This window comes from Myotis daubentonii, chromosome 1, assembly GCF_963259705.1.
Source record: "Myotis daubentonii chromosome 1, mMyoDau2.1, whole genome shotgun sequence".
Taxonomy (NCBI): Eukaryota; Metazoa; Chordata; class Mammalia; order Chiroptera; family Vespertilionidae; genus Myotis; species Myotis daubentonii.
The window spans coordinates 77,056,758-77,067,182 of NC_081840.1; the positions used below are offsets into that span (position 1 = coordinate 77,056,758).

General features: G+C 42.5%; 1 gene segment (V, D, J or C); it reads left to right on the forward strand.

The window, feature by feature from the left end:
• Positions 1 to 7,325: 7,325 nt before the first annotated feature.
• LOC132224636 (T cell receptor alpha variable 13-1-like) lies at positions 7,326 to 8,247 on the forward strand. The segment is given in 2 exon segments: positions 7,326 to 7,437; positions 7,606 to 8,247. Coding segments are annotated over 2 exon segments (441 nt in total).
• Positions 8,248 to 10,425: the final 2,178 nt, after the last annotated feature.

A 10,425-nucleotide genomic window follows, 5' to 3' on the forward strand; every position in this document is an offset into this window, starting at 1 on the left:
GCGATTGAAACTTTGTGGCCCATGCGCAGAAGTTGTTCTTTTGTGGAAGAGCCGGTATTTTGCTGACCACAGTGCTAGAAGAATGGGCCTATACTTTAGAAGAAATTCCATTAAAGATATGAGTCAGTAATTGCATTTTAGGATATACCACCCATTTTGATATGAGAAAATGAAGCCACTTCAAGAATAGACATACATGTGTTCATATTTTCTGAATCTGCTTCCTGATGTTTTCTCAGAAGCTGCATTCTTTCAATATAGCATTGGAAAAGATTTCTTAAAGCATGTCGTATTTCTCATTGCAAATCAACCCAATCTCTGGGTCAGATTGTTTCCTATGGTTGAAATATAATAACCCATGGAAAATATCCCCCTGCTCCCTTATCGTGTAGATTTGAATGTTTTACTTTCCATCATGGTCCATGGAAGATGCCTCATTTTGATGTTGGTACTGTCAGTTCTCTGGGAATAGGAAGGTCACAGCAAAGACCTGCTTAGAGGAGCAGCGTGAGCGAGTAGGCACTTGAAATATCGAGTGATCTCCTCCCTTGTACTCTGCATTTTGACTTATATGTTCTTTTTTAAAAGAGGTTTTCCTTGAGGACTTCCAAAATGGCGACCAGCAGGAAGGTAGGGAGGGAGAGAGTGTGAGAGCGCAAGGAAGTGCTAGAGGAGTGTGTGGACGCGTGTGGTGTGTGTGTATGAGCTAGGGACAGTTAGATTCTGCAGGTCTTCTAAGGGGCTGCTAAACCGGGCAGTCTTAGGCGGTGGAGTCCTGCTCCCTGGGCGGACACTCCTGGGCAGCCAGCACAGCCAGAGCGACCACGCCATCTTGGGAAACAGAGCTGCTTGAGACTAGGATCCTGGCCTCAGCAACACCCAGTCTGATCTCAGACGCATACCAGGGCCCTGCAGCCACTGGGGACAGAGACCTGTGACCACAGCTACAGACCTGCAGACACCAAAAGTTCAGAAATCCCTGTGGCAGATCCCTGAGTAACAGAGCCCATCCCCCCTGCCCGCAGGCTTGCGGGCAGCGCCAGAGTAACTAACTGATAGACCCACCCCTTGCCGGGGCCTCAGCTCTCCAGGAACTTTAACCTGGAAGTGTGCGAGCACCTTAGAACTGATCCTACATGCACTGCCAGCTTCTGAGCCCTGGGCTGGAAGCAAAAGCACGAACCCCAGGAACTGAGCCTAGGCGCACTGCCGGCTTCTGAGCCCTGGGCTGGGAGCAATCGCACGAACACCTGGAATTTGTCCCACGTATCACAGGCCCAGGGACCCCGATTCTCTGGGCAGGAGGCAGCACCAAGCACCAGTGACTTGACTGTGTTTCTTTTCACCTGCGCCTGAGATCCTGATTCCCTGTGCATTCATACTAAGAGCCAGTGACTCCAATTCCTGGTGCAAGGGCACACAGGGACCCTAATTCTCAAGGCAAGGTCACGCGAAGCAACAGAGACTCTGATACTGGATTCTGGGGAACTCTGACTCCTGGCGCATGCTAGGGGGCTCTGGTTTTCAACACGCTTCAGGGGGGTCTCTGTTTCAGCACAGTGCAGGCAGGGTCCCTGATTCTAAGGGTGCGTACAAGGCCATATTGAGCGCTGACAACACTGACTCTGAGCGAGCCTGGTTCCCACCAACCCACAACAACCACACATCTTAGTGTCAGAGTTCTTCAGTGACACTAGGGTGGTGGGAGGCTCCCACTGCACACGGCCCAGGCCCACGCAACTCGACGTTTGAACCATCGGGAGATAATCAGAATGAAGAGACGAAACAACACCCAGAGGAAAGACAATGAGGAGTAACCAAGAAAGGACATTAATGAAGTTGAAGCATGCAACATGACAGAAAAAGAATTCAGAATAATGGTTGTACAATTTATTCACCGGATGGATGAGAAAATCAACAACCTATGCAAGAATCAGGAAGAAATTAAAAGTGATATAGCTACAATCAAAAACACCATGGAAAGTTTCAACAGCAGACTAGAAGAAGCAGAGGACCGAATTAGTGAATTAGAAGATAAGGCAGAGAAACAAGCTCCATCTGAACAGCAACTGGAGAAAAAAATTAAAAAGCAGGAGGAGAGCCTAAGGGAGCTTCGGGACAACATGAAACGAAGTAACATACGCATAATAGGGCTGCAAGAAGGACAAGAAGAGCAGCAAGGATTAGAAAATCTATTTGAAGAAATAATGTCAGAAAACATCCCAGATATGGGGAAGAAAAAAGTTACACAAGTACAGAGAGTCCCAGGCAAGATGAACCCCAAAAGACCCACACCAAGACACGTCATAATAACGATGGCAAATGTACAAGACAAAGACAGAATCTTAAAGGCTGCAAGAGAGAAACAGAGAGTTACCTACAAAGGACCCCCCATCAGATTATCAAATGATTTCTCAACAGAAACACATCAGGCCAGAAAAGAATGGACAGAAATTTACAAAGTGATGCAAAGCAAAGGACTGAATCCAAGAATACTCTATCCAGCAAGGCTATCATTCAAAATTGAAGGGGAAATAAGAAGCTTCACAGACAAAAAAAAAAGGCTAAGGGAGTTTATCACCACCAAGCCAGCAATGCAAGAAATGCTAAAGGGACTGGTGTAAAAAGAATAACTAAAAAGCCCAGAAAGAAAACAGCCACAAAAAAAAAAAAAAAAATAGAAATGGCTACAAACAAGTACCTTTCAATAATAACTTTAAACGTAAATGGACTAAATGGTCCAATCAAAAGACATTGAGTGGCTGAATGGATAAAAAAACATGACCCATATATTTGCTGTCTACAAGAGACCCACCTCATTAGAAGGGACTCACACAGACTGAAAGTGAAGGGATGGAAAAATATCTTTCAGGCAAATTGAAATGAAAAAAAAGCTGGGGTAGCAATACTTATATCAGACAAAATAGACCTCAAAGTGAAGGCCATAACAAGAGATAAGAAAGGCCACTTCATAATACTAAAGGGATTAATACAACAAGAGGATATAACCCTGATAAACATATATGCACCCAATGCAGGAGCACCAACATAGATAAGAAAACTCCTGGAAGATATCAGGGGAGAGATCCACAACAATACAATCATAGTAGGGGACTTTAATACACCACTGACATCACTGGATAAATCCGATAGACAAACAATCAGCAAAGAAACAGCAATCCTAAATGACTCACTAGATCAGATGGACTTAATTGACATCTTCAGAACACTTCAACCCAAAGCCACAAAATATACGTTCTTCTCAAGTGCTCATGGGACATCTTCAAAAATAGACCACATATTGGGTCACAACAAAGTCTCCCCAAATTCAAGAAGATTGAAATCATACCAAGCATCTTCTCAGACCACAAGGCCATAATATTAGAAATAAACTACAACAAAAACAACTCAAAATACTCAAACACTTGGAAGCTGAATAGCACGTTATTAAATATTGATTGGGTTACCAATGAGATCAAAGAAGAAATTAAAAACATCCTGGAAACTAATGACAGTGAAAACACAACAATCCAAAACCTTTGGGACGCAATGAAAGCAGTCCTGAGGGGGAAGTTTATAGCTCTACAGGCCTATCTCAACAAATAAGAAAAAATGGTAGTAAATCATCTAAATCTACAGCTCAAAGAATTAGAAAGAGAGCAACAAGAAAACCCCAGAGTGAGCAGAAGGAAGGAGATAATAAAGATTAGAGCAGAAATAAATGACATAGAGACCAAAAAAACAATACAGAAAATCAATGAAACAAAGAGCTGGTTCTTTGAAAGGAGAAACAAGATTGACAAACCTCTAGCCAGGCTCACCAAGAAGCAAAGAGAAAGGACCCAAATCAACAAAATCAGAAATGATAGAGGCGAAATAACAACAGATCCCACAGAAATACAAAGGATTGTTAAAAAATACTATGGACAGCTCTACTCCAACAAACTAGACAACCTGGAGGAAATGGACAAATTCCTAGAAAAATACAACATTCCAAAACTTGATCAGGAAGAATCTAAAAATCTCAATAGGCCAATAACTATGGAAGAAATTGAAGCAGTCATCAAAAAGCTTCCAGCAAACAAAAGCCCAGGACCAGACAGCTTCACAGGGGAGTTTTACCAAACATTCAAGGAAGAACTAAAACCTATCCTCCTCAGACTACTACAAAAAATCCAAGAGGAAGGAACACTTCCAAGCTCATTCTATGAAGCCAGCATCACCCTAATACCAAAACCAGGTAAAGACAACACAATGAAAGAGAATTATATAGATGGCCAATATCCCTCATGAACATAGATGCCAAAATCCTCAACAAAATCTTAGCAAATCGGATCCAGCAGTACATCAGAAAGATCATACACCACGACCAAGTAGGATTTATCCCAGGGATGCAAGGATGGTACAATATCCACAAATCAATAAACGTGATACATCACATAAACAAATTGAAAGAAAAAAACCACATAGTCATATCAATTGATGCAGAAAAAGCGTTTGACAAAATTCAGCACCCATTTTTGATAAAAACTCTCAGCAAGGTGGGAATAGAAGGATCATACCTCAACATAATAAAAGCCATATATGACAAAACCACAGCCAACATCATACTCAATGGACAAAAACTAACACCATTTCCCCTAAGAACAGGAACAAGACAGGGATGCCCACTCTCACCACTCCTGTTCGACATAGTATTGGAAGTGTTAGCCATTGCAATTCGGCAAGAAGAAGAAATAAAAGGCATCCAAATTGGAAAAGAAGAAGTAAAACTGTCCTTATTTGCAGATGACATGGTATTATACTTAAAAAAACCTAAAGACTCCATCAATAAACTATTAGACTTAATAAAAGAATTTGGCAATGTAGCAGGATACAAAATTAACGCCAAGAAATCTATGGCATTTCCATACACCAATAGTGAATGTGCAGAAAGAGAGACTAAAAAAGCAATCCCATTTACCATCGCACCAAAAAAATTAAGCTACCTAGGAATAAACTTAACTAAAGAGGTAAAAGACCTCTTCTCAGAAAACTACAGGACATTGAAAAAAGAGATAGAGGAAGACATAAAGAGATGGAAGAACATACCATGTTCTTGGATTGATAGAATCAACATCATTAAAATGTTCATACTGCCCAAAGCAATCTATAAATTCAACGCACTTCCCATTAAAATACCAATGGCATATTTCACAGACCTAGAACGGACTCTCCAAAAATTCATCTGGATTAAAAAACGACCCAGAATAGCTGCAGCGATCCTGAGAAAGAACAAAGTAGGTGGGATCTCAATACCAGATATCAAGTTGTATTACAAAGCCACTGTTCTCAAAACTGCCTGGTACTGGCACAAGAATAGGCATATAGATCAATGGAATAGAATAGAGAGCCCAGAAATCGGCCCGAACCAATATGCTCAATTAATATTTGACAAAGGAGGCAAGAACATACAATGGAGCCAAGATAGTCTCTTCAATAAATGGTGTTGGGAAAATTGGACAGATACATGCAAGAAAATGAAACTAGACCACCAACTTACACCATACACAAAAATAAACTCAAAATGGATAAAGGACTTAAATGTACGACGGGAAACCATAAAAATTCTAGAAGAATCCAAAGGCAACAAAATCTCAGACATATGCCGAAGCAATTTCTTCACTGATACAGCTCCTAGGGCATTGGAAACGAAAGAGAAAACAAACAAATGGGACTACATCAAAATAAAAAGCTTCTGCACAGCAAAAGAAACCATCAACAAAACAACAAGAAAACCCACTGTGTGGGAAAACATATTTGCCAATGTCATATCTGATAAGGGCCTAATCTCCAAAATTTATAGGGAACTCATACAACTTAACAAAAAGAAGATAAACAATCCAATCAAGAAATGGGCAAAGGATCTAAATAGACACCTTTCAAAAGAGGACATTCAGAAAGCCAAGAGACATATGAAAACGTGCTCAAAGTCACTAATCATCTGAGAGGTGCAAATCAAAACAACAATGAGGTACCATCTCACACCTGTCAGACTGGCTATCATCAACAAATCAACAAACGACAAATGCTGGAGAGGATGTGGAGAAAAAGGAACACTTGTGCACTGCTGGTGGGAATGCAGACTGGTGCAGCCACTATGGAAGACAGTATGGAGTTTCCTCAAAAAACTACAAATGGAACTCCCATTTGACCCTGTGATCCCACTTCTAGGAATATATCCCAAGAAACCAGAAACACCAATCAGAAAGGATATATGCACCCCTATGTTCATAGCAGCACAATTCACCATAGCTAAGATCTGGAAACAGCCTAAGTGCCCATCTGTAGATGAATGGATTACAAAACTGTGGTACATCTACACAATGAAATACTATTCTGCTATAAAAAAGAAGGGACTCTTACCATTTGCAACAGCATGGATGGAACTGGAGAGCATTATGCTAAGTGAAATAAGCCCATCAATGAAGGAAAAATACCACATGATGTCACTCATTTCTGGATAGTAAAGACCATTATAAACTTATGAACAAAAATAGATACAGAGGCAGAGCTGCCTCGAACAGACTGTCAAACTACAGCAGGAAGGCCGGGGATGGAGGGAGGGCAGGAGGGGGGTGGGTAAGAGATCAACCGAAGGACTTGTATGCATGCATATAAGCATAACCAATGGACATAAGACACTGGGGGTTAGGGGAGGCCAGGGGATTGTCAAGGGCGGGGGCGGGGGGAGAAGGAGACATATGTAATACTCTTTGTAATACTTTAAGCAATAAAATAAATAAATAAATAAATAAATAAATAAATAAATAAATAATAATTTTAAAAAAAGAGTTTTTCTTCATAACAGAAAATGGTGATGACAGATTTAGCTAAAAGTGAATGTTTTATATTTTCTTTGTTTAAGAGTGCTTTCCTGATTTCAAACATGTAAAACCAGGCCATTGGCAAACAAATACCAGCAGCATCTGCCTCTATTCAACATATTAACAATGACTCAGTAGTGTGACACGATAGAAATATTTATCTCTACATAAAAGTTAATCTCTGGTGTAAACGTTAATTTGTTTCATTTACTGCTTCCTTTGAATGTCTGAGTCTCTCATAGGTAACAGGGAAAGAGAACATTTAACAGCAAGTTCAGTAGTTGTGAATGTAACCACAAGATGGCAGTGCACCTCTGCGGATGCAGAACATGTGGAGGGTGCATTTTAGTGGATTCTGAATGAACAGGCTTTGGCAGAAGCACAGTCTTTTTCTTATTGGCTGGGTAGAATGTGAGAAACCCCTATGATGGTCAGAGGAAAGGAGGGGTAACTTGATAACAGCAGTAGCTCCCCTGGCTGTGATTGCAGGTGCACAATTGCTCCTGAGTAGGAAGAATGATGAAGACGTCCATTGGAGCTTCGTTCATATTCTTGTGGCTGCAGCTGGACCGTGAGTTGAGGGTTTATGAGAAACAGAATATATTAGTGGATATTCTTTAGAGGCCAACACTGGATTTATTCAGACTTCCTTATAAAAAGTTACTGTAGAAAAAGAAAATTCTGAAGCATAATGATTTGGTCACTGATCTCCTTTCTCTGGCTTTTTCTTTCTGCATAGGGGTCAGCCATGGAGAGAAAGTGGATCAGCATCCTTCTACCCTGAATGTCCAGGAGGGAAACACCGCTGTTATCAACTGTTCTTATTCCGACAGTGGCTCTGTCTACTTCCCTTGGTATAAACAAGAACTTGGAAAAGGTCCCCAGCTCAGTATAGACATTCTTTCAAATAAGGACCAAAACCAAGCTGGAAGACTTACTGTTTTCTTGAATAAGGCAGCCAAACATCTCTCCCTGCACATCACAGCCACCCAACCTGGAGACTCAGCCGTCTACTTCTGTGCAGCGAGTACACATTGCTTCCCAGGCACCTGCATCCTGTACACAAACCTGCGAGTGGGGCAGCCCCCTCTGCCTGGGACAGACCTGCAAGCACAGCATTTGTGAAATTGTCTGCAAGTGGAATCTAATGTGTTGTATGTTAAAAACACATAATAGGAAGGTTAGTTTCAAGATGACCCAGGAAGTGTTAGAACATTTTGTTGGATGACTGTTGCATAATGTTGAAATTGAGACTTTAAAGATGACTTTACATTTGCTATTTAGATATCTCTCCTATAAAACTCCTTAGTATCAATATCATAATATTTATTAAAGATAATACTGTGTTTTGAAAATGGCATTTACTTTTCTGATTTTAAGTCATTATACAGGATAGGGTAAAAAGTAGGTTTACAGTCACGAGTACACCAAGCAGAGTTTAATATTGCATTATTTATTTGTTTTACAATTGTAAACCTACTTTTGCCCCACCCTGTATTTCAAATATAGAATATATATAAATACTAAAAATATAAAATTAATAATTCTGTATTTAGATAATGTTGCTAATATTTGGATTACTCTATAAATTTTCATTGTTATTAGATTCATGATTTTTCACTTCTTATATCCTGAGTTGAGTATTCCCTGTTTCAAGTCTTTTCAAACATCTGCTTTTAAATAGGTCTGTGAGTGATTGTAATAAATTTAACTTTTTATATTAATTTTCTTCTATAATTTTGGCCAATTGCAACAATCTTTTCTATGTGCTCTGACCACTTTTTTGTTAAGAAAAATGTGACTTGGTTTTCTTTTAGAGCCCAGAGATTCTATATTTTATTTGTGTTTTTGAGAAAATTCAGACCAGATGTGATTTTAGAATGTGAGCTTCAGATTAAACTCACAAATCTATTCTCTTTAACCAAATTCTATATATATCTGTTCACATTTACTTTCTCATAGAATTTAAAAGACAGACTTGCGTTTTATTCACTGTTATAGCTGTAGTATCTAACACAAACTTTTTCACATAATTTATTATTATCGATGTTTGTTAAGGAAAGGTGAATTCTTCTATTGATTCATAATTTTCAATTAAGCTTTATGAAAGAATTAAATTTATAAATCAACTAGAGGCCCAGTGCACAAAAATTTGTGCATTCGGGGGAGGAAGGGAGTTTCCCTCAGCCGGGCCTGTGCCCTCTCGCAGTCTGGGACCCCTCGGGAGATAACGACCTGCTGGCTTAGGCCTGCTCCTGGGTGGCAGAGGGCAGGCCCAATCCCTAGGTCAGCCGTGGGAAAACTACGGCCCACGGGCCAGATTCAGCCCGTTTGAAATGAATAAAACTAAAAAAAAAAGACCGTACCCTTTTATGTAATGATGTTTACTTTGAATTTATATTAGTTCACACAAACACTCCATCCATGCTTTTGTTCTGGCCCTCTGGTCCAGTTTAAGAACCCATTGTGGCCCTCGAGTCAAAAAGTTTGCCCACCCCTGTCCTAGGTGCAGCCCCTGGTGGGGCTCAGAGCAGGGCCGGTTGGGAAGTTGGGGCACCGCCCCCTGTCTAGCACAGAGCTGGGCGGATTGGGAGGTTGTGATGCCACCCTCAGTCACACTCAGGGTAGGGCCTTTTGGGGGGTTCGGGCACCACCCCTGTCACACTCAAGGCAGGGTTGATGGGGAGGTTGCAGGGCCACCCCCTGTCATGCACAGAGCAGGGCCCATCAGGTGGATTGGGGCTTCGTACCCTGTCACGCACAGAGCAGGGAAGATCAGGGGGTTGAGGAGCTCCCTCCTATCACTCACAAAGTAGGGCCGATAGGGGAGTTGGGGCACTGCCCACTGTCACACACAGAGCAGGGCGGATCAGGGGGTTGGGGAGCTGCCACTGTCACACTCAGGGCAGGGCTGATGGGGAGGTTATGGCTCTACCCCATAACACACAGAGCAGGGGCTGGGGGGGGGGCGCGCCACCCTCTATCACCTACAGAGCAGGGTCGATCAGGGGGTTGGGGCACCGCCACTCTCACACTCAGGGCAGGGCCAATAGGGAGGTTATGGCTCTACCCCATCACACACAGAGCAGGGCCCATGGGGGGGCGTGGTTTGGGGCGCCACACCCTGTCACACAGAGCAGGGCCGATCAGGGGGTTGGGGCGCCACACCCTGTCACACACAGAGCCGCAGGGCAATCAGGGGGTTGGTGAGCTCCCCCTTATCAGGCACAGAGCAGGGCTGATCAGGGGGTTGGGGCACCTTCCCCTGTCACAAACAGAGCAGGGTGGATAGGAAGGTTGTGGCCCCGCCCCCTGTCACACACAGAGCCACAGGGCGATCAAGGGTTTGGGCGCTGCCCCCTGTCACGCTGATCCTGGTGCTGGGAGGCCTCGTGGCTCCGCTGATCCCAGTGCTAGGAGGCATATTACCCTTTTACTATATAGGATAAAGGCCTGGTGCATGGGTGGGGGCCGGCTGGTTTGCCCTAAAGGGTGTCCTGGATCAGGGTGGGGGTCCCCACTGGGGTGCCTGGCCAGCCTGGGTGAAGGGATGATGGCT